At 38.7% G+C, this 24,986-nt stretch overlaps 1 protein-coding gene across 1 annotated transcript in view; it reads right to left on the minus strand.

Annotated features, from left to right (window-relative positions):
- Nucleotides 1-310: 310 nt before the first annotated feature.
- PIKFYVE (phosphoinositide kinase, FYVE-type zinc finger containing) overlaps nt 311-24,986 on the minus strand; it is a 67,630-nt gene continuing 42,954 nt past the window's right edge. The window contains exons 23-42 of the mRNA XM_054585743.1: nt 23,954-24,125; nt 21,859-22,037; nt 20,162-20,275; nt 19,651-19,759; nt 19,391-19,545; nt 18,423-18,513; nt 14,238-14,298; nt 13,273-13,410; nt 12,360-12,480; nt 11,273-11,368; nt 10,225-10,308; nt 9,338-9,435; nt 7,535-7,699; nt 6,122-6,181; nt 5,249-5,425; nt 4,396-4,499; nt 3,543-3,671; nt 1,966-2,227; nt 1,388-1,462; nt 311-818 (exon numbers count right to left, since the gene is read on the minus strand). Of these exons, the coding sequence (XP_054441718.1) occupies nt 703-818; nt 1,388-1,462; nt 1,966-2,227; nt 3,543-3,671; nt 4,396-4,499; nt 5,249-5,425; nt 6,122-6,181; nt 7,535-7,699; nt 9,338-9,435; nt 10,225-10,308; nt 11,273-11,368; nt 12,360-12,480; nt 13,273-13,410; nt 14,238-14,298; nt 18,423-18,513; nt 19,391-19,545; nt 19,651-19,759; nt 20,162-20,275; nt 21,859-22,037; nt 23,954-24,125 (2,506 nt within the window). The 3' untranslated portion in view covers nt 311-702. The remainder of the gene's footprint in view (nt 819-1,387; nt 1,463-1,965; nt 2,228-3,542; nt 3,672-4,395; nt 4,500-5,248; nt 5,426-6,121; nt 6,182-7,534; nt 7,700-9,337; nt 9,436-10,224; nt 10,309-11,272; nt 11,369-12,359; nt 12,481-13,272; nt 13,411-14,237; nt 14,299-18,422; nt 18,514-19,390; nt 19,546-19,650; nt 19,760-20,161; nt 20,276-21,858; nt 22,038-23,953; nt 24,126-24,986) is intronic.

Here is a 24,986-nt window from a genome sequence, read left to right on the forward strand (position 1 = left end):
AAATAAGGCTTAACATTAACGGCCATGGCCTCCTGCCACGCACAGAGAAGCAGAGACAGAACCTGAAAACCATTTAACGTCCTGGAAAACAGGGCAAGACACAGAACATGGCAAATTCTTCTGTAAAATAAGAACAGATTGTGTCAATCTGTTTAACTGGCCATTAATAAGATGATTCAAAATTTTTTCCAGATTTCAGAAATTCTGTTAATAGGCAACATTGTTACATAAGAAGGAAACAACAACAACAACAACAACAACAACAACAACAAAAATCAGCAGCTCTACAAGTACTTTTTAAGTGAATGTGTCAACCATGATGCCAAGGGAGTCGCACTCGATGAGACTGCTTTGTTAACAGGATTGTTAGGAAGTATGGCGACGCCCTTTCACCCCATCTCCTCGTCTCTAACCACACATTTGTCCTTAGCCCTTTGAAATGTGTCTACATTTTTGCTTAAGTGAAAAAAATGTCCATGTAACTTTCCAAACTATGGATAGAGAATTTGCAGGTGTCAAAATCCAAATTGCAAATCCATGGAATTTCCACCCTTCAGCTGCAGATGGCCTGCCTGCACAAAAGCAGAACTGAAGGGCCTTGGCAAACAGTGCTGAATGTGACAAAGAACTGAAATATAGCTTATTTTTGGCCCTTTTCTCCAGCCCCCTCTTCTTGGCCCATTTTGAGGTAAGTGCTTCGTTTCAGCAGTTCAGACCTAAACCGGTCCAGTGGTCCGGCACCATCAGGAAATACTTGTCCATTGCTTCACAAAACCGAGACCTGTACAGCTCTGGAGAGACCACAGTTGGCATCTTACCTGAAATTATGAAAGAGAAAAGGGAAAATAAAACTGTTACCTAAGTGATCAGGCAACTGACTTCAAGAGGGCTATGTTCTTTCATGTAAACTGCCATAAGGACACCTGCCCCGGGGCAGTTTCCGAAAGGGTAAGTTGTTGTTCACTGAGCCACAGGGGACAGGGCCTTCCTGGCAGGAGTTTCTGTTTTTAAAGACTAGCTCTTGCCTAGAGAGAAGCATAAGCACAAAGGGGCTAGCAGTGCCCAGAGAACTTAGAAGATATCAAGTGTTAGTTAAAAATAACCTCTTATTCAGAACCTCTGGCCTTTTTTTTTTTTTTTTTTAAACATTTCATTTTGAGATCCTCTGGCATTTTAACACAAATTTAAACCTAATATTTCCCCATCTAAACAAATACCTCTAAAAAAACAAACTACCTTTATTATTCCATCATTTTGGAAATGATAAAACCAGAGATAGCCGCTTATGTTTTGGGAATTAAAAAAGTATCCATTTTAAAAAAATTTTAATTGATAAGGAAAACATGAAAATAGTGCAAAGAGCAAACAAAACAATAATTCTGCTCACCTTGTCCTCCTAAAATTCCTGTTGATTTCACAACCATCTCAAGCTTTTTGTCCCATGTAAATGTTCGAATATAATCTGTAGCAGGGAGCAGTATTGGCAATAAAGTTATATTAATAAATATAAGCAAACGACAGGAGTAATTGCTATTACTTCTACAACAGTTACCATGCACTGAGAGCTGACCACACACCAGCTGCTCTCCTGAGGGTTTTTCCCATGTTATTCATTTTAGCCTCACGGCTACCTCCCAGGGTTTCATTTGTAAGTGAATTTTTGAATACGGGTATTTTTTGTTAAAGATAATGAAAATGGAAATTTTCATTAGAAGGTACTAAATAGTACCTTTTATTTAGAGGAAACTAAATTTTCATTAGAAGGTACTACCTTCTATTTAGAGGAAACTAAATAGAAGGTACTATTTATATAAGAGAATTTTAAAACTATTATTTTTAAATTATTCAATGAAACTTCATGAAAATATTCAATAAACTGTAAGTATACCTGATTGTCATTATAATCTTCAGGTCCGACTCTGGTCTCAATCATGAGCTCTAAGTGTGGTATGTGTGCTGACTTACCTATAATTCCAACCACCAGCTCATTGCTGGTGTCATCTCGCCCAACCAGCAAAGAATAATCTATAATGAGGTGGCTGGAAAGGAAGTGCGCGTCGCTGCGGATCGAGGCTCTCAGCACAGCTTTGGAGTGAGAGCGGATGTACAGGGGGTTGTCTCGAACCATCTTTAAGAGATTCTCATCCAGCAGGACTACATCACAACTCTCTTTCCCAGTATCGGTTTTTACATTTCTATTCCTAAGTGAACCCTTCAAATCAAAAACCTGGCACAAAGAAAATTTGGTCATTTATGTGAGTTGCTACAGATGATTAATGTAATTAAATTAAAAAGGCTAAAAGTTTCACTATAGCCACTACCATTATATACATTTTTAAATTTAACTTAAAAACTTAACGTAAGTCATTAAATGCATGCATTATAATTGTATAATATGTAAAATACATGTGATATAATTGTGTCATATGAAATTAATACCAAGTACTCAGTTACCTGTAACATTTCCAAAATAACTGACCCATTTGATCAACTTTAAGAAACATTAACAAGTAACTCCAAAAATACATCACTGGACTGAAGTGCAGCTCAAAAACCAGATACAAATAGTCTTAGGAAACTTAAAGTCTTGATACCAAAACTCCATGCAATTACTATGGCAATGGAGAAGCAACAGCCTATCTGTAGGGATTCTGGGGTGGTGGCAAAGGTCAGGAGACTTGGACACTAGACCAGTGTGACCTGAAGTGTACTTCACAGATCACTGCTGGTCGGTTGTTCCTGACTCACGACGACATAAGGAACTCGTGCTGGAATGTAAATCAGTTCCATCAAGAAGCGCACTGTTTAGTTCAGCAACTGTTTTCCTCACAGCAAGACACTCTCAATGAAGAAAGTGTTGCACTGAATTACATCCCAGTACAAGCTCCTTATCTTACCCCGGACTGGGAATAGTTCAAGGACCAGCACTTCAAAGAGTACTGATCTGGGATGTAGATTGACCTGAGTTCTAGAAATATCTGTGTGACTGTCATAAAGTACTTAATTCCTGGAGGGCCTCGGTTTCTGCCTGTTCAAGACTGAGGTGGTAGAAGCAGGTCTGTCCTCTAATTCTGTAATTGTGTTTTGAGGATATTGGAGATGTTAAATTTTTTAAAAGATATTATTTATTTATTTTTAGACAGAGGGGAAGAGGGAGAAAGAGAGGGAGAGAAACATCAATGTGCGGTTGCCTCTTGTGCGCCCCCTACTGCGGACCTGGCCAGCAACCCAGGCATGTGCCCTGACTGGGAATCGAACCGGTGACCCTTTGGTTCACTGTGACCCTTTGGTTCATTGGTCTGCATTCAATCTACTGAGCCACACCAGCCAGGGTGAGAAATGTTAAATTTTAAGAGCAGTCCACAATATTCCTCTTTATTCTTCTCTATAGGGTTAAACAAGTCCAAAGTTAAATGTGGCGTAGCAGCCAAAGTTTAACATGTACCATCAAACAAGATGTTACTCTCTGATTCATTATATTCAGGAGCCAGAGTACAAAGGGGTCCAGCAGCTACATGGTTTACACAGTCCAATATCCTTACCTGTGCCATCTTCCTCCCATAGAAAAGATTTTCCATGACAAGGAGATCTAACTTCTTCTCAGTGTTATTCTGAGAATTCTTGTAACCAATTCTGTAAACTCCAAGAATTTTGGCTAATGCAGTAGGCCTCTAATCAAGAAAAAAAGGAAAGTAAACTCTTATCAAAACGCGTTATTTATAATTGAATAGCAATACCTGGACTATTCGTGTAATATCCAAACATGGTTTTCTCATAATATGAACAGTCAGAGAATCTTGGCAAAACTCAGGCCCTTGAATCTCAGGAGCAAGTAAAGCAGCAACGTCAGTAAAAATATTAGATCCTAACATTCTCCCAATGGATAAGCCTCCATAGCTGCTCCAAACCACAACTTTTATCACGACACAGAATTTCCCCAGTAACATGCAATAAAGCATAAATGAGGCCACAAGACTCCCTCACACTTTTTCCAGGAGGTCACTGCTCGGCGACAACTGGACAAGCCCGGGTCACTGCCTCCTCTCCTGCCTGTGGGACCCCAGCCCTCATTTCTCAACGCACATTTCTCATTTCTGTCTCAGCAAAATTACAAATTACTAAATGGCCAGCCATTTTTCATCCAGTCTTAATGTTTCTAATTGACATATATATACTAATTAAATCCAATTTGCTTGAGATCTCTTGGTTCCTCAGTGGCAAAGGGAGGAAGGAGCCTGAAATCACTGCATTCTCTCACATCTCTGTAGCGTTAACAGAGAGCCAGTCGTGGCCTGTTTCCATCTTACCACAGACAAAACTCTCATCAGGACTGAATGTGAGGATGTAAAAACGCCCAGTAAACTCTAATTAAAGACCCAGGTTAGAGATTTCTACCTTTTGTTGAACAGCATTTGTAATGTAATTGAAGTAGTGTGGTGCGAAGTCAAGGAAGGACTGGACTTCCAGGCGAGGCATCTGCTTCAGAATGAACCTGTCATCTAAAAGGCAGAAATTCCACATGTTTATTCAATCGCAATTACTCACTGAGGTAATCTGTAACAACTCATTCCAAAGATCCCAAAGGACTGACTTACTTCATGTCTTTAAGGCATATTTTCGGATGTCTCAGAGACAACCCTGATCAGAACACAGGTGTCAAGTAATTGAAGGGTGGGAAGCGCTTCTGAGGACTTATCTAGTCAAGAGACCCCTGCTTTCAAAAATAGCACCCCTAAATCCATAACTAATCTTTTTAAAACTACTAAAATTTTATAAACTCCTTTGTTAGGAATCCAATAAGTAATAGATAGAAATGTTCTTATCAAACAACCCTACTGAATTATCTCAAATAATTTTGCTCTCAGGGGGTACGGGGGAATGGAATGTAAATTGCAAATGGTCACAATGTTCTGTAAACCTTAGTGAACTTGGTGAACTTGGCCTTCCTACTTTTATGTTAAATGCTTCTATTTTTACCTTTCTCATCAGCTCTGAGGTACTCTTTAGAGTTTTCTAGAAGTTCTCTGTTATTATTTACATTTGGACATCCAGGACTAGAAAGAATTTAGTAAGAACTGGATCAATATTTGTCTCTAATTACACACCCTCTATATGCATATTCTTTTACATAGTTTATGACACAGCATAAAGTATAAATGTAATTAACAGAAAATTCTGTTTGCCCAACAGTATCATCCTACCACAGTTCAGGTCATGCACAAGACAGTGGTAGAGGATTCAGACTCACCTTCAGTAGCATAGAAGGCAGCTCCTGATTTGCCTCCGCGGGCCTGCCAGGGCGACGAATGGGAAAGGGATCGAATGAAATCTTCTTCACTGCTGCCCAAAATCACTTCCCGCATCTTATGAAACTCTCCCGCATAGTAGAGCCGACAATAAAACTTGGCATTAGCATCAGAAAATTCTGTAAACAGGAGTGTTAAAAAAAAAAAAAAAAAAGAAGCTTTTATGCATCAAATCTCTTTTCCCTCTTGCTCAGCTCTACACCGTCACCAAATACAACCATCTAACTTTCTCCATGACGGCATTTTTCATGTTAAGTCTTCTACATCCCTGTTTATCAAGACTTCGTTGAAGTGATTTTTATGGAGGGTTGGAGAGCACCTGGTGACCACACTTACATATTAACAGAAAAATCAGACATAATGTAAGGCTTGTTTCTCATTTCATACTGGGTACTGTATTTTCATCATTGTACCTTTACCAATCTTTACATCTTAAATTTTACTGTATATAAAATTCTGGATGATAAATCTTTAGCATCAACATACATACGCACCAATTCTAGAAGCCTTGTCAAGACCCTGTGGCTCTAGATTACACAGTAAGTTATTATCAAAACATTGGAAATTAAACCAAACTAGAATTTACAGGTTAAATTGTAACTGCAATTAAATGTACAAATTAACTTTTTAAATAAATGAATAATGTATATTTTATGAACTAAATCTAGATTAAATAAAACTACATCAGCATACAGAATTAATACTCATTTCAAGAAACAGGATATTTATCTGGTATGTAGCTAGAAACCTCTAATAATAGAGTTTGCTCAATTATTGCCCGTCCCCAAACCAACAATATTTCATCTCATACTTACGAAGCTCCACATGAGGATTTGTGAGTTGTTTCTTTTGTGTATCTCCTCCATCTACTTCATCTAAAAGGTTAAATATCATTAGTAAAGACAAAGTTTTATATAGTTACCATTTCATTTCTGCCTGTTCTTCTTCCCCCAACATAACAATAGATGCTAACATGTCCCCTCATTATCCTAGTCCGGTCCCCACCGAGCACGCATTAGATGTGCGATTAAACAGTGTAAACTATTAGAATAAAAATGTGTGGGCTTTCTGAAAGATCAGTTTTTAAATTAAAAAATCAGGAATTTAGGTTGAAGAATAATTTGTCTTATATTTCAGGGATTCATAGGATAGTGATATACTAACTCAGCTCTCACGTCCAGACTTTCCAGAGCCTCAGGGTTTACGGCCAATTTCCCCCACGTGGGGAATAACGCTTCCCCAAGAGTTTGTGATGCTTTCTTTATCATACGCTAAGACATTTATATAACAGATAAAATACACTAGTGTCCACTTTGGAGCTACTTTTGTTTTATATTTGACTGATTTGTCTGGCAAGCCTACTGCCAGGTCCACTCTAATTACTGTAGGTTTGGGATGCTTTTTAATATCTAGAACAAGTCATCCTCTACGTTTCACATTTTAAAATTTTCAAAGCACCAGTGCCCTCCGACAATCATAGCCCCATAGCGGCCACAGAATACAAAACAGGTACCTTAAGTACTAATGAAAATTGATCATGCAGTTGCCATTTTTTAAATAAAGTACTAATTCATGATCTAACGCAGAGGCTGCCAATCCATTTGGGCCAGGTATTAAGTATTTTACTCAGTCACAATTACTGAATTTGCCAATATATACAGGAAAGCAGCCAGACAGTAAGTAAGTGAATGGGTGAGTCCGTGATCCAAGGCAACCCCGTTTACAAAAGCAGGTCAGCACAGTTTGCTGACTCCTGGTCTAGCCCTATACTCAAATACACTGGGTAGACATATTTATTTTTAAACATCAAAATTAAGGTGGACATCAATAGCCTCAACCTTACAGGGACTAGAAAAGAAAGGAGACATCTGAGGGGGTAGTGGAAGAAAAGCACGTGAATATACTATGAGTTACACGTGAAACAGATGTCTTACATGTGGAACGCCACCGAGTCCTTAGTAAACCTCGAAGACATTGCTTTGGCCACTTGACAGGTACAGAAATGAAGGGTTTCGACGCTACCACACAGTGAGGGATGGCAATGACACCTGACACCAGCTGGGCCCCCCAGCGCCGCCCTGCCCGCTCCACCACACTGAGCACGTGTGAGGAGAGAGCCAGCGCCCTGGTGTCCGCAGCAGAACGATCTGCTTAAGGCTCCGAGGAACATCAGCAACTAAAACAAGTAAATCAAAGCCTAGAGTAAGCAGAGCCGGCCCCTGACACACCTGGAGGCTCAATGCCTTGATTCTCCGTGCCCTCCTTGCCCGTCTGGCCGACCTGGTAGTAGGCACTATCTGCTCCGCGCAAGGTCTCTCTCTTCTGGGACGAGAGATCCGGGCTTTTCCCCGCTGTCCCTCGGAAGAAGGACAGCATTCCAGAAGGCTTTTTGGCTAAAAATAAGAGGCAACGTAGTTAAGTACAGGTCACTACAGGTGAAAAAATTAAAATTTTCAACTCATTCCTTTATTTGCAGTAACCATTTCTAAAAGTAATATTAATAACACTGATATTTTCATTTGCAGATTATTAATCCACAGTTGTTATGGGTTTGGTGGGGGCAGTCAAGGACTGTTATTAACTAGAAAAAGAACAATTAGCAGATAGCGATACATTAAAATGTGAGAAATTCTATATAAAACCTTTGAAAAATACCTTTCCAAGGTAGTCATAGTATCTTAAGCAACAAAATTAAGTTATGGCTGAATTCTTATAGTATTACAATTAAATTAATACAAAACAACATTATAAGCTATGAGAATTCAAAGTCAAATATTACATCTTTCTATCATTTGTGTTCTTATATTTTAATACAGCAAAATATAAGGTTTTGTTTTTAACATTTTTCAGAAAGTAAGTAGTATAGGATGGCCAAAAATACTATTAAAGCTTGCTCTATACTTTTATTCTTACTTTTGAGCTTAATACATATGATCCATGTCTAATCTATGAGCTCAATATATACAATTTCAATCCTGGACATTTACAATCTAACAAAATCCTTATTAAATGTTAATCATAAAGTGCTTACTTAGGGTGTTAGAAACCAGTATGGCCTCCTTAGTATCTAATCCCACCTTGTTTCTTGCTAACTGAACTCCAACTCAAGGGGGCTTGGTGGGGAGAGGCAGCCACGTGTACAGCCCCAGGAAATAAATCCTGATTTGAATAAGCCTATCAGGATGATGCTCACCACTTTCCCAGCCACCTCTGCAGGGAGGTGTGGCCATGAGACTCAGTTCTAACTAATGAGACTGAAGGGGGAAGTCTTTTCTTTCCTAATAAAAGGCTACCCCTGCGGCTTATAGCTCCCTTCTTTCTGCCTCAAGTGCAGACATTAAGTGGAACATTTTTGACCATGAGAAAAACTTAAGAGAATCATAGAAAAACTACCCCTATGTTGTCATGACAATGCTGAGTCGCTGAACTACTGCCAACAACTGCTCACCTGCAGACATCATTTTAGAAAAATAAACTGTCATTTGTTTAAGGCTCAATAGCCATGAGTTTTCTGTTCCTTGTAGTGGATACAAACCTAACTGACAAAGACCCAAGTTTAAGTCCCAGTTCTCCACTAGCTGTATAATCTTGAGCAAATTGATTAATTTAATTTTAAACTTTCTTTCTGAAATGTTAAATAACTCTTACGTGGTTATTGTGTGGATTAAAGGAAATAATGCATAAGAAGTTCTTTCCACAAGGCCAATAACATTAAAAAGAATAACCAAAAAGTTGCTGTCATAGTCCTTAGGTAATGCACTTGAAACTGAAAGCTCTAGCCAGGAAGGCAGACCCTTCCTGCTTTTGCACAGACCTGTGGGTTTCTAGGAGTTCCCAAGTCAATAGCCTTAAAAATCAAAGAAAAGCAAAATACGTATAAATAGGATCTATAACAAATTTTAAATCCCTATTATATTTCAAAGACCAGAAGAAAGAAATCCTTGCCAGATGACATTTCTTATTTGTTTTCTTCTTCAAACCACAATGACACAGGACAGTAGTAATAACCACTCTCCCGTCTGTAATCTTACATGGCTGTGGCTCGGCTTCTGCAGCGCGGACCGGGCAGCCTCCGCTGTTCTCGGGTACCCGCACCGGGCTGCTGCTCTTTGGCCTGCTGTCAGAAGTACTGAAATGAAAAAAGGAAGAAAAGTCAGTTTTATGCTAATCAGGCAGAACATACCACGTACTGTGATTCATTAATCTATTCCTCTCCCACCTCACCCACAATATCATAAATCTGATTCATAATTTACATAAACACAGGTTAGAACATGGAATAAAAGTCTTGTAATGTCTAAGAGACTTAAGAAAACAAAAGCAAAATGTTATAAGTATACGCGTGTATGGGAAAATATACAAAAGCGCAAGTTTTAGTATTTTCCCCAAGTCCATTAGCACCTACAAGTTAAACAATTACAGAAAATACCAATTTCATATTTCTCATGCTAGTCCTCATAATATGTAACTCAGATACAATCTTACCACATTAGTAAAGTTGAAAAACCTATTTCAGTAAGAGCCAAAATAATGAACCTCTGACTATGGTTTTGGCGGTTTTATTTTCTGTTTTAACTATTAGGATCTTTAGTTACTATGGCAAGTTCACAAATATTTTAGGTTAAAAAGACAATTTCTTACTAATGTCACAAGTTACTATTTTTTAAATAAAACAGTATTTAAAAATGTTTGAAGTTTAAACCTGCAATATACACTGAATTTTTATGGCAATTATCAGAAAATGATATTCAAAGAAACAGTTTAAGATTTCTTGCCATACTTGAATTTCGTTCTAGCAATTATTAGCTAAAATACATGTGTATCCTAGAAACTTTCACAGGGATAAAACGGGAGTACGAGAATTTAGAAAATGATGACACAGCTAAATTAAAATAGATTCCCCTTGGTCACAGCTCACCTGCTTGTTAAAGGCCCTTCTTCCACACTGCTCCGCAGGGTCACCTTGGACAACTCCTCTAAGGCATTCCGGTATTCTTTACAACTTAGGGGAGAAATAGGTTGAAAATGTTAAACATTAAGCTCTCCTTCTAAAATAAATCACACACTTTCAAATAAGCTCTCCATGACAAAAACACAATTCTTGTAAGTATCCATAATTAAACAAATACATTTAATTAACAACAGTTATCAAGTAGAAACTTCATGGGGAAGGTCAGCGTCTTCAGAGAGAATAATACAAAATACAACCCAACACACCAACCAATATCAATATCCTAAAAAGAAGACTGGGAAAGCCTACATACTAACATTTGTATCAAATACTTTCAGGGGTTGAAGAGCTGATTTAAAAGTATGAAACTTCAGGGTTTAGTACACTAGCGAGGAAAGGAACTTGAGAGTGCTTTTCAACTTAATGGTACTAAACTTTACCAAAAAAATTTTTTTTATATTGCATTGGCTGAAAAACCAACTCTTGGACTAGAAGTCTGGGACCCTTGATTTAGATAAATCAAAGGTCAGGGAACAGAAGCTTAAGACACATGATAACAGCGGGCATATAAAAGGGTTAAGGCATAAGAACAGTATTAGTCTAAATAAGAAAACTTCACCTGCTATGTGTGGGAAGCAGGAAGGAAATGAATGAAGAGTACAAAAAAAAAGATATTCAGATGATATATGGTAGATGCATTCTAAGTATCACATCAGTAAGTAAATGGAAGGAAAGGATAAAACAGGTACACACTAATATACGGAGAATGGTTAGAGGACACGGAGATTAGTAAATAACTTGCCCAGGCAATTCAAGTTACTAGGCGCTTGCTTAAGACTCATCATCCTATAATCAGCTGGGTAAAGAGTACATTTTCAGATGCAAAGAAAATAAGCCATCGTGCCCAAAGAATATACCTTTTTACTTATATTTAATCATTCTGTTCTATTCAATGTGACAGATCTCAGCAGTAAGGCAAGTAATAAATATACAGAAAAAGCCTTATGAGCAATACCTGAGGGCAAAAGCAATGATGGAGCTGGGTTCCTTCTCACAGACAGCAATGGGCACTCGTTCATGTTCGTACATCAGGTAGTGTTTATCTGGATCACTGTTCACGATTTTTAAATACATAAATAAATAAGAACAAAATTAGCAAAAAGTAAAATAGAAAAACCATTAACACACTACAAGTAAATCTCAGGACAATCTTAACTACTTACCACACAAGTATACATTTAAGTAAGCCAAAACGTATGCAGAACTTGAATCAAACGGCCAAAGAAAATATATCAACAGAAAATTCTGAAGGCAATTAAAAATTATGAGAATTATGTTTCAAATGGTTCTAATTCAGAGAGTTCTGAACAGTCACTCTAAAACAAAGCTTTCCACACTGCCAAGGACTTTAGACCATATTTATCTTAAATAGGACTGACAATGAACAGCAGAAGTGCAAAAAGATTTTGTTCTACTATAAGCTCAAAAGAAAAGTCTTCCAGGAATTGTGGAAGTGTAACCTTAGTCCAAGAAATAAACAGCACCGCTGCTTTCCAATTAGCACGTGGAAACTCAATGGTGTAACTCCATTTTCACACAAATCTTGCTCCCCCAACTTCTAACCTACACCCCTTAGGGAAACATCCATTCGTTTGTCTAACAGCTATTTACTGAGCACCCCATGTGCTAGAGAATCAGTATTAATAATTCATCACCACTGTCAGAAAAGTATCGTGTCCCAGTAAATTATTGGGTCAATAATATCACCCTTGTACATGAGCTATAGGTTTCTAGGATTATGAGATCAATAGATGTAGCAGTATATCTTTAGACATATATGAACAATTATTTTCAGAACTGGTCATCTTAAACATTAAGCAACATTAGTTAATCCTTTTTTCATCCACTTATCTACAACATAACAATGTTCTACAAATTACATTACACCAAGACATCCCTTTCACTGAAACATAATTTAATATCGAGAAATATATGTACTCAGTTAACACATTTAAATACATAGAGAATAAATCTATATAGTTTTTTTTTTAGTTAAGTAAAAATCAAACCACCCAACAGCCACTGGCCTTTGTAATACTTACAAAGGAAACGGAATAGGGTTATAACTGTTTCCTGGAAGTAAATTTGCAAAGATGGCTTTCATGGTTGATTTTTCCTTCACCTGGCTGTCTGTGGATCCCAGCAAATGTCCATCAAACACATCTAGGATGAAAAGTGTTCTATTTATATGGTAATATTCAGAAGAGCAAAAAAGCATCAACTTCATTTGTTTCCCTTTTCGCAACTCAGACAGACGCACATGATGATTACCAATTGTTGTGTAAAATTTCTGATCTGGAATAGCAACTGTTACGGGCTGAAACGGAAAGCAACAGTGAAGCATACACAGCACCAACTCCAAGGGTTCGCCGTTTCACATTTTAACTTTTCTGAACTTGAGAGCCACCTCCAGTCGACGGCAGAGGCCAGGCAGCTGTCCCGACAGAACTACTGCCTGAGCGTGCGTGAACTTGGTCTCGGCTGTTCCTGTTGCCACTTCAGTTCATTATGTGCACTGTGGCTATTATGTGTGAATTGAACTGCAACTGAAAATTTATTTTTAAAGTCTGCACTACAATTAAGTAGTTGCTGCTTAAATAGAGAACAAGGAAAGAGAGAAAGCAAGGCATACATCTGCTGTCAGTGAAACCCATATTTGTTGTTGGAGAAATGGCTGCAATTTTTCCTAGTTTCTTACAAGGCAACAATCATGTGCTTTGTGAGACTGAAAAAAGTAATATCCCCAGAAAGTAGATAAGCTGAATAACAGTTTGTTACTCAGATATTTACATGTCAAACAGCAACTGGAGAAGTGATCTGGTAAAAAGCTGTATCTAAAAGAACACAGTACGTATATTATTTGTAAATTCTAAGAGATGAGAGAGCATTATGTCAAAGTATTCAGAGTGCTTTTCTCTTTTGGATGAAGTACAGGGAAAGCGACTGGAACCGCACCTTCGGAAATGCTGGCCGTGTCCGGTTCCGGGGGCCCGCCGGCCGCCTGCTCCGGCTGGGCTTCGGGCGGAGTAGGCAGCTGGAGGTGGGCAGAGCCAGTGGAGCTCTGGCTGGACAGGGTTGTCAGGAAGCGGTCCTCTGAAGGAAAAGACAGACAAACGCAAAGGAGTCATTTAGAAATGATGGTAATGTTTTTAAAATGCCAACTCATAGTTTTACCTCAGAAACCAAAGAATTTTAGCCTCATAAAAATTATTTAGGCCATTTTAGTGCATATTTTAGAAACAGATACAAAAATCCAGACAGGCAATATGACTTGACTATGACTGGATCTTAACCAAGGCAGACTCCTACCAATATTCTTTGCAATAGACCATAATGTAAAGTTATATTTATTAGTTTCATCAATTTATCAGGGGATGAAATTATGCTATTGAAAAAAAAATCACATGCTTATTCTCAGCAGGGAAATTCATTTAATTATAATAGAAAAATGGCAAGAACTACATGAGTTGAGCTCTTGTTCTACAGTCTAAGCAAAAACCTACAAATTTTCTAGGATGTCATCAAGTTATTCAATGAAATACTGTGGAAGACAGTTTAAGATTTTATAAAAGATTTTAGAGATATGAAAACCTAAATTAAACTTTGTAAGACTTTTTCAGTGAGACCTAGGAGCTGACTTTGGAATAAGCAGAACATTCAATCTCCTTTTCTCTCTTCGTTCATTCCCTACCAACAAGCAGCCTTCTCTATTGTTTACTTTGATGTCCTAATTTCTCTCCTTGAAATATACTTTATGATCATCTTAAACTGACAGTGCTACAAATGCTCTACAGGAAGGAAAAAAGTCTATAAACAATTGCTTTAAAAAAAAATCTCAAAATGAGCAGTTAAAAACAACTACTAGTCTAGGAAATGTCTTTAAATCCAATGGCACAGGATCACTAGGCTCAAGGACCAACCTTTTTCTCCATTTTGAAGCCCTGGAGAAATATTCCGTGGAGATGCATCCACTGCACTTATCTGTATAGAAGAAAATACTTGATTATTTGTGGAGCATTTGATTTATGAAAGAGCAGCCTTCTTAGAAAGTCTGCTATGTGTTACTAAACTGAGTGGATGGGTCCATTTGGCCTGCTCTGGGTTTTCTGCCTATCTCCCTCCTCCACTGCTACTGCTTGAGGGTAAAATTGATGATCCTATTATCTGGAACTAAAATTCAGAATGCTTTTTCCCATAAAACCTGCATTGTAAATGGTGATTAGATGCCCTTATATAATAGTATGGATTATATATACTACAACTGAATATATACATATAGAATATATATGCATATATATATATAAATATAGTATTTTGCTCTATGCTAAACAGGTTTTTGTGTCTTGGAATTAAAATACCAACAACATGTTTTTGAAATATAGCCATTCAGAAGATGAAAGCAATGCAAAGAGTGATGATCATCCTTTTTTTTTATTCTGTATGATACACTGCAAAAATTAGACGCAAATTCCTCTTACTCCTGTAAGTTTTTATCATTCTTCCCATTAAGAGGCAGGGCCTATGTCCCTACCCCTTGATTTTAGACTTGGCCATGTGACTTGCTTTGACCAATAAAATATCCCAAAAATGGGGCAGGGGGAGGGGAGAAAATACTTGGTTCTTAAGGGAACATTAAAGTCACATTTAAAAAAATTTTTAATCAAGTATGTCTTGAACATTTTGGTCTCAGGATTCTTTCAACCTCTTAAGAGTTGTTAAGATACTCAGATAACTTTTATGTAAGTTATATCTTCCAATTTTACCTTAATTAGAAATTAAAATGAAAAAAGTTTTAGAATATGCATTTATTAATTAATTTAAAAATAACCCATGATATATTAACATAAATAACACCTTTTGAAAAAACACCTCTTTTTAAAAAAGTGGTAATAGAGTGGCACTGTTATTCACTTTTACAAATACGTTAAAGTCTAGCTTAATAGAAACAGTGAGATTCATCTTTGACCTCTGCATTTAGTCTTTTGGGCTGTATTATGATAACTGAGGTATATAAAAAGAAACAGAGCCTCACACGAACATGTAAAAAGAAAGTGAAATCTTGTAGAGCCCTTGAAAGGGTCTTCGACCCCCAGGGAGCCCTGGAACCACACTTTGAGAATATTACTCTAAACAATGGCTTACTTCTTTGTACTACAACATCTAGGAACTACTTATGCTTATCTATTAAGCTTAGTAATCTCTTATTACCCACTGGGCTATCTTCTATTACCCACTGAGTCCCTTATCCACAGATAAGGTATATTTAGAATGACTATAAGCCCTGTGTACACCTGGATCACAAAGCCATTTCTTAGACTGCCTCTTGGAACATCTTTAGATGTGCTCACCATACCTTCCTCGTCACCCTGTATGAAGTACCCCACCACTACCCACTTCTTCAGCAATATTCTCCATCTCCCTTATTTTTTTTTCTTTATAGCCTTTTTTCTATTTGTTTTTAAAAGTGTGTATTGGCTCATGTGTTTATTTTCAGTCTCTTATTAGACAAATGGGCAGCCGGGGCAGTGACTGCGGCCTTCGTGCGCAGATGGATGCCTTGCACCTAGAGCAGCGACCCAAAGCACACGGGACCTAGTTATCAAATGAATGACTAGAAAGGCAGTGAGACAGCTTTTGAAATCAACTTTAAATCTTTCAAAAAGACAATCACTTGTTGGATGATTTTGTGTGTTCAATTCTGTGTCTACATCTTATCATCAAAGGTCTTACACAACTCGGTTTGCCGTTTCTTCAGCAGGCAAAAAAAAAAAGGGCCCTGGCAGCCTGTGTTAGCTATTAATAGCTCCAGACTACCTGGCAAATAAGAACATAAAAATCATCTTCAGTAATCCCTGTTCTTTCTCTCATCTAAACTTTAAGGAAAAGTGATTCCTACAGTTATTTATGAGACAAAAAGGAATAATTCATGTATGTATTACTACATAACACAAAGATTAAAGGCACTTGGATGCATCGCTCCATGAAAATATTCCTCTACAGATAGTATTCACCTGTACAAAAAGAAAACATTCTCTCAAAAGCTTATATGATACGAGAATATGAAGTCCTTAAAACAGTCTGACATTAATTCATCTGAATATGGTTAGTGCGGTCTGTAGAATTAAGGTGGCCCCCCAAATCCCGCCCCCTGCTATACACACACCTCCCAGTTTATTCAATCAAACACTGACCTAGATGCTCCTGTAAAGGAATTTTGAGATGTATTTAAGGTCCCAAATCAGTTAACCTTAAAGTAGGGAGGATTATCCAGGTAGGCCTGACCTATTCCTGAGTTCTTTTAATCTATGTCTAGAGGCCAGACACAGAAGAATTCAGAGAGCTGAGGCACAAGAGGATGTGAGGCGTTGTATGCTTTGAAGATGGAGGGGGTCACATGGCAAGGAAAGCAGACAGCCTCTAGGAGCTGAAAGTCATCTCTGGTTGCCCAGCTCATTATCCTGGCAACAACAAAGGGGGTCCACAGTCCTACACCCACCAGGAACTGAATTCTGCCAACAACCTGGACGAGCTTGGAAGAGGACGATGGGGCTCAGGTAAGATGACAGCCCAGCTGAAACCTTCACTACAGCTGTGCGGCTGAGCGGAGCACCCAGCCACACCGTGCCAGGCCCTGGCCCACCGTGGAATAACAAATTTGTGTTTGAGGCCACTGAGTTTGTGATAATTTGCTATGCAGCAAGAGAAAACCAACACAGTTAGGAAAGGCTAATTAAATCAAATGTAGAACTAACCCAGCGTAGATCGCGTAAGAAAAGCTTCTCACTTAAGCACAGAGATGAAGAACAGCCAAAATCATAGTAAAATAAATTAGGACTCTATCATATGCTTAGAGCACCCACAACTTCAATGCAGCACCTCCTGCCATGGTGATGCTATCCCCCCAAGATGCCAGCTGACAGATTTTGATAGATGCTTCAAATAAATGAATTGTAACATTTTATTTCAGGCTAAGATAAAAAATATTAATCCAGGTCATGGCTCCTTGAAACCTCACAACTCTAAAATAAAAAATCTTATTTAATATTAACAAAGTATGTATTCAACTACCACTTTTAAATGTCATAAATGAAATTAATTATAGTATTTATATCAATGAAGGTCCAAAGACAAAAGCACATTTTCTTTGTGTGTGTGTGTGTGTGCGCGCGCGCGCGCTGTGCCATGCCTAAGTGCCTAGGGTGGAGAGATGCCCGGCTTTTTAAAATCTAATTAAACTGAATCCTACTATGCTTTCTTCCCTGTCTCATTAATTGATATATTTTCTCAACCCCTCTTTTTTTCCTTAGTCATTCATGTGGATAGTTATTTGCCAAACAACTACCTGATGTCACATAGTCCTTACTCTCAGAGACAGAGGATGAAGGTGATTCTTTATACCTTAATGGGGGCCAATGGCAGAAAATAAACAGGCATGTAGAGAGTGCTCTATACATGAAGTGTTCTTATGGCTGGTGCTCCCAAACTGCTGGGGTCCAACTTCAACTGGGTTGTCAACCTACTATTCTGAATCTTGAACTTTCTCTTCAAATTTCCACACCTCCTCATCCAGAGGTGCCTCTGTCTTCTAACCAGAGACACCTGCATATTTACCTGCAACTGCACTCGCCTTGCTTCCTTCCCCCCCTACTGTAGAGGTCAAGACTTCCCTCTGTCTCATCTGAGTCTTTGCTCTCCCTCCCCGTGCTGTTGCACATAAATACGCTCGCATCTCTGCTATGCTTCTCTCCAGCTATTGTGCCATCCTTCCTTTTCCATAGCATCATATTCTTTAAAAGCATCATATTCATTCTGTCAACTGATAGCTGTTGGCATCAATTCAATGTCAACAGGAACGCCCAATTTGGGGCGCGGTGAAGAAGGAAACTTTACTCAGTGCAAAACCGCTCCACTGTGATGCAGCGCGGCTGTGAAAACTGCAGGCTGTAGAATGGCTCCGTGGCCAGGCCCCTCTCTGCTAGACCCTCCACTCTGCTCCGCTCCGCGCCAGTCTGCTCTGGGGAGACATCTTTGGTGTTTCGGCTCAGCCAGAGAGATGCTGTCTTCAGAAGGAAGGGAAAGTGTGCTCCCAAACTACACTTTCTTACCTTGTTTTCTTCCCCCTGTCTCAGTCTTCCTGGACTTGGAGGAACTGAAGGCCGCTTTCTACCCTTTTCCTGCTGGAAAAGGTCCTGCAACCTACAGTTGAAGGAAAAGAAGAAAAAGAATATGATTTTGTTTCTGATATCCTCAATAGCATCTACAAATGTTCTCCTTGCAGCTCCAGAAGCACAATAATTAGATTTTCCTATTTCAATTGCAATAGATTTTTTTTATTGCAAAAGATCTTGAAGTTATACATAACTAAGTTTTTGTCTTATTTCTAATCAACTAATCAAGAGCTGTTGCTGATTTCACTATAGTTATAAATAAATAGCAAGCCATTATAAGAAACGGCATAAAATAATATAGAAATCACGGGCTTTAGGGAGCAATACACCTGGGCTCAAAGCACAGCTCTGACAATTAGCATCTATGTAACTTAGGCAAACCCCTTCATCTCTTAGAGCCAGTTTACTCTTCCGTAAAATGAAAGTGGTATATACATTGTAGGACTTGTAAGACCAAATAAGAGTGAACTTCCATCTAGTACCTGACCTAGTGCCTAACATAATCCAAGTGCTCAATAAATAAATTCTATAATCGTGCAACTGAACATTTAAATAAGTATTAAAGGGAAATATTTTCCAAAATAGGTATTTAAATAAAGGTAATATATGATACACAATAACTCAAGATATATTAGAATCAATAAGCACACACACTGTAAGTATTTGAAACAATATTAAAGGCTGTTCTCATTTTTCTTTTCTTCACAAACTACCTAAAGATTAGCATATATATATTTTAAAACATAATAAGTATGGGGGTAATAGTGGTGACAGAAAATAAAACTTTCTGCAATCTGGGAATAAAATAAAACATCCATAATTAATAGGAACACTTCAATTAAAAATGTCATGGCAAAGCGAATTTTGCAAGAATATTAAAGGAGCACCAGAATGCAAAGTCCAACCTGTTATTCCAGGCTTGGAGCACCTCACATAGGCTTTGTTTCTTGGCAATGAGCGACTCAAAGACCGACTGCAGCTGCTGAGGGGTGTCTGCGGAGGACGACAGAAGCCTTGCTTGCATCTTCTCAATCCAGTTCTTGAACTCGCCTTCTTCCATCTACGAGACACAGAAGCAAGCCCAGCCCAGTCATCTGAGGCTCACCCCGAAATAATCTTTCAATGAGTTAACAGTTCACTCTTGGGTTTCAAAGAAATCAATTACCTCCTTTTGTGCAAAGATATCTTCCATTTTTTCCTCTCTTGTTTTGCTAAATGTATCAGTTTTGAAAGATGCAAGTCTTTCATCAATAGCAAGATATACCTGTGAAACTCTAACAACATAAAGAATATTAAACACACTTTGGAAAAAGTGTAATCAAATTTTCTTATCACACAGAGATAGAAAAAAGATGCCACACACAAAATTTTCACAATAGTGTTTTATCTAATTAAGAATCATACACCATTTTGCAAAACAAAAAAAGACCTGAAAGGATGTTTGTCAAAATTTTAACAGTTGTTATGTCTGAGAGGGTTTGCCTTCTTTTTGAATACTTTTATATATTGTCTACTTTTTTTTTTTTATATCAGGTATATACTACATACAAGTAGAAAAATGCAGTTACTTTATGTTTTCAAAGAAAGCTAAATGAACAAACCTGATATTTAAAATAGCTATAGGTTACAGGGAGTCCTGAACAAAAAAAACAATGATCAAAGAAACTAAAACTTACTTTTGAAAAAAGTCCTTCAAATCCTGAAGAAGGGACACTTTCAATGGGGCCTGACGTTTAATGAATACTTTGGGGAGTGGAACACATACTTCAAGAAGCCTAATGGGAGAATAACTGAGAGAAGAAAATACAAGAGTAGGAAAGTGAAAAATATGTTAACATTGTGAGTAAAGATGCATCATGATGGTCAACGAAATCCTATGAGGCATAAAAGTGTCTATAAAAAATGGTGTTTTAAAACAGTCATAACAATATGGGAGACAACTCTTTTTTTTTTTTAAGACAACTTTCAACCATTATAAATACACTCCCCAATTCTGGAAGGATTTTGCTTTGTTTGTATTTTCACTGCACTGTGAAGTCATCATTTACTCCCGCCCCCCCACCCCACTCCCACCCCCACTACAAGGAAAACAGAAACGACTGGGATGAAAACCTCTCAGTGAGGGGACGGGCTCCCTCCACAGTGAGCTCAGACTCGGGCACTCTAGTCAGTCTAGACTAGTCAGTGCTTTGCCCACCCGGCTCCCGGCTCCTGGGTAGAAGCTCTTGCTTAAAACAGGAAAAGAGTCCAATTGTAAGTATTTCCTGAGGGCCTATTATGTGTCAAGTGTCACTTTAGGTGCTTTAAATAATGCACTAAACAAGGACCAAAATTCCTGCCCTCAGGATTTAGGAATAATAAGATTTGCAAAACAAACAAGACAAATAAAGACTTAAAATATGTATTGTATCAGATGGTAAGTGCTACGAAGAAAAATAAAGCAGGAGGAAAGCAGGAAATGCTAGAGGTGAGAGGGGGTCCTGCGAAGTAAGGAAAAGCAGGAAGGCGCCCAGAAGCAGGCAGCTGGGGGGGGGAAGAGCAAGGGCAAGGCCCCCCAGCAGGCCCAGCCAGGGCGCCAGAGAGGCTGCAGCAAGCTGAGCGAGGGGAGAGCAGAAGGAGGTAAGAACAGAGGGGTACTGGGCAGCCAGGGCACGCAGGGACGCACAGGGCCACAAAGGGACTCTAGCTTTCACTCAGGGTGAAAGAGACACCCGTTACGTGTGGCCAGAGGCGATTTTCATTCAAGATCATTCTGACTGCTGTGTTGAGAAGAGGATGCAGCCGTCAAGGACAAAAGGACACGGGTTGAGAGCACTAAAATAACACAGTGAAAGGTAACAGAGGCTCAGTCCGGAGTGGTAAGTGGTGCGTGTGGTGAGGCGTGTTCAGATTCTGGGTACATTTTGAAGGCAGAGCCTGAAGGCTTTCTCAAATCATTTAATGCCACAGTGTAACTATCCATCTCTGTACTAGTGATTTTAGCTCTCTTCAGAATAGCCGATTATTCTTACGCCAGTTAATGTCTTAGCAAAAGTTCTGACAAACTCTCAGATGCAAAAACAGAAACAATGGTTAAGAGTAATACTTTGTAGAAGCAGATGTGCTAGTTCATATCATGACTCCATCATTTGCTAGCTTTATAAGTGAGCCAAGAAGCTCTCTGAGAGTAGTGATAATACCTATCTATTAGGGTAAGGATCAAACAGAATAATAACACTGAAATTTCTCAGCACGAGATTATCGCCCTTTGCATTTGCAAAGGTTGGATGGGGAACAACACACACCACAAATTCATTCAATCTAGTAATAGTGGAAATGTTACAAAGCCTTCGGGGAGCATGCGACTGAGTATCAGGTCGCTCTGACTTCTTACCTGAAAGATGCTACCATCTGGTTATAGGAGAAATACTGGTGATAGTCATGGTGGATGGAGTGACCGCAAGGCTCAGCATTGGCTCTACGAGTGTACTGGTGCCCATAAAACCTAAGTTCAAGGTATTTTGCAAATGACATGGACCAGGACTCATTGGAAAGAGCGACAACTGGTGTAACCTGAAATTCAGCATAAGTCCTTTGTTATCCAATCACATACTGAGAATCTTTTTTTTTTTTTTAAAAAAATAATGACTTTTCTCTTCTAATAGAAATCTAATATAGTCTGACTACAGAAACCTGGAAAAAGAAAGAAATGTTTAAAGGTGAGTGGAGTTAGGGATGGCTGAGGAGAGATGTATCACCAGAAAGTAATCCGACCACCAACATCAATATAATAAAAATTCTTTCTTGTAGTTAGTTCCATAACCTTCTAGTATTTTTTTTTTATTTAATGGATCATAAATATGTCCCCACATAAAATATTTGCACAACTTGATTTTGAATGGCTGCAGAGTATCCCATTGTATGGATATATTTAACCAATCCCTACTGATGTGTATTTAAGCCATTATAAGTTTTTATTTTTATGATGTTCTAATAAACTTCCTAGTATATACTTATAAATATACATAATCATCTCCTTTGAATAAAACAGTCAAAGAGGAAAGTGGCAGACCAAAGGACATGCATGTTTACACAGTCTTTGCCACACTGTTTTCCGAAACAAGTATCCTAACTTAAAATCTCTAACAGTATCAGAATACCAATTTCCTACTTTCTTACCAATCTCAGAAAGTACAAATCTTTGAAATGTGATTTCTTAAGATAAAAATAAAAATACACTTCACTGGTTTTCATTTATACTTCTTTGACTACTTGTAAATAAAATTCATTTGCACAAATCTACTGTCCATTTGTATTAGATTGCTGTCTTTCCTTTTGCCCACTCTTCTATTATAATGAAATTCAATATTAAGAAATTCAATATTAAGTATATTAATGTTCGGTCATATAGGTAATAGCTTTTTTTGACACAGGGGAGTTTTTAATTTCGGGGTAACAATCACTGTATCACTGTTTACTTTTTCCTTTCTAACACAATCCCAAAGGTAGATGCTTTGGTTTTTAAAGTAAAGTGCACATACCAAAGTATACAAGAGATAAAGATCAAATTTCAGTTATTCATTTAGTTCACTGGTCAATCTACAAAGGTCCACAGCGTCTACAACAAAATATTATCGGCTGTGTAACAGAAACTGAAGGCCTGTATAAACAAGTATAAAGAGACAGGGAGCCGCGAGGAACGCTCCCACGGCTGCACGTGTGCCCTGCAGAAGGCGCGAGCTGACTGCCCTCCTCAGCCAGGGCCAGCGCTGCAGGCCACACCACTATTTTGCCTGTGATTCCCGTGTGTGCCTTCCAAAAGCACGCTCCAAGATAAGCCAACAAAGATGCCAAAGTCAAACCTGGCACATGCTCACCGCAAACAACCTAGATAAAAATTACATATTTAAAACATAATATTGACACCAAATAGTTCCTCTGGACTTAAAAAAAGCACACGGAAGAAATAAAACATGCAGTCCTTGTCTCAAGAATGCACATGAAAAACCAACAGATAAATTTAAACACAGCCTCATCCGGATCTCTTACAACAGAAATGCGGGCAGGAGCTCACACTTCCGCGAACACGGCAGCGCGCTACCATCGCTGCGTTACCACTCTGTCTCCTCCCCTGGAGGCCGGGGGTCCTACACCGCCCTCCTCAATTCCAGGGCCTGGCACAGTGGCTGGAACAGAGTGCTAAAGTGTTTGCTGAATGAATAAACAAATATAACTGAGAACTGTCAAGACATAACCTCCATATATTTTACTGGACAAGGTACCTGTATTTTACATAATGACCAATACTTTCTAAAACAGAATCTTCAAGAAACAAACATTAAATGGAACATACAGCACTAGAGGTAAAAATAAATAAGATCCCCATGACAGATAACATATCCAAAATAACAGACCACCCTCCCCCACAAAAAAGAATTAGACAACAAAGAGATATTATATGAAATATTACAGCCACAAGGTACATTTACCTGTTTGCAGATTCTGCACCAGGAATAGGTGAGAATTGTATGTTGATATCCAGGTACTGGAGAATCCAACTCCTTCAGGATTATCTGCACACAGCCTTGGCCATGGACAAAGCGTCGAATATGATGTACCATGGGGGTATCACAGAACATGCTAGGACACTGATAAGAAGGCCTTTGACCAAAAGAAAGTCCTCACATTAACCATAAAACTGAGGAGCAGCATGTACTGAATACTGCCTAATCGGAACCTCTGTCAAGGAAGTGCAGCGTCCTTTCTAGAGTAAGAATGACTGGTGGACAGTCTTTGCAGGGTCCCACTTAAAAGTACTGCTCGGGGACCCTTGCTGGGTGGCTCAGTTGGTTGGAGCATCATCCTGTATACCAAAAGGTTGTGGGTTCGACCCCCAGTTGGGATGCACATGGGAAGCAACCAATCAACGTTTCTCTCTCACATTGATGTTTCTCACCTTGCACCACACCCCCTCCCCCCCGCCACCTGCCCTGCTGCTCCTCTCTCTCTAAAAATCAATAAACATATCCTTGGGTGAAGATTAAAAAAAGTACCACTTGGGGCCTATAGCTGAACATCTTGTCTTCAACTACAGCACCATGACAGTTTCCACTGGTTAAGCACCGTCTCTTTGCTGAACATTTTCAAAACACCATCTCATTTTACCTATTAAAACTCCTGATAATTCTGGAGCTTGTTCTTCCCTATAAAGGCGGCTGGTAAAGTTCAAGTTACTGGCTCTTTGAAAGGTAAGTATTAGGTGATTGCACTAAGCCTTAAATCTGAGATCCTATGGCTTCTCTTGCCTCTCATTTAAATCACTGTAAAAACACAAATCCTAAAAAAAAAAAAAAAAAAAAAAAAAAGTCTTAGGGTTGGCAGGATATTAGATGGGCAAAAATTTGAGGGATGACCTGCATACGACATCCCAGGCTGAGTGTGAAACGGATTCCTCCTCTGCATGGTGCACTCTGACACATGGTACGACAGTGAAGGCCACACAGCAATACTCTAACTCATGCT

This window comes from Pteronotus mesoamericanus, unplaced genomic scaffold (genome assembly GCF_021234165.1).
Source record: "Pteronotus mesoamericanus isolate MK-2021 breed Mesoamerican mustached bat unplaced genomic scaffold, CSHL_Meso_final contig_90, whole genome shotgun sequence".
Taxonomy (NCBI): domain Eukaryota; kingdom Metazoa; phylum Chordata; class Mammalia; order Chiroptera; family Mormoopidae; genus Pteronotus; species Pteronotus mesoamericanus.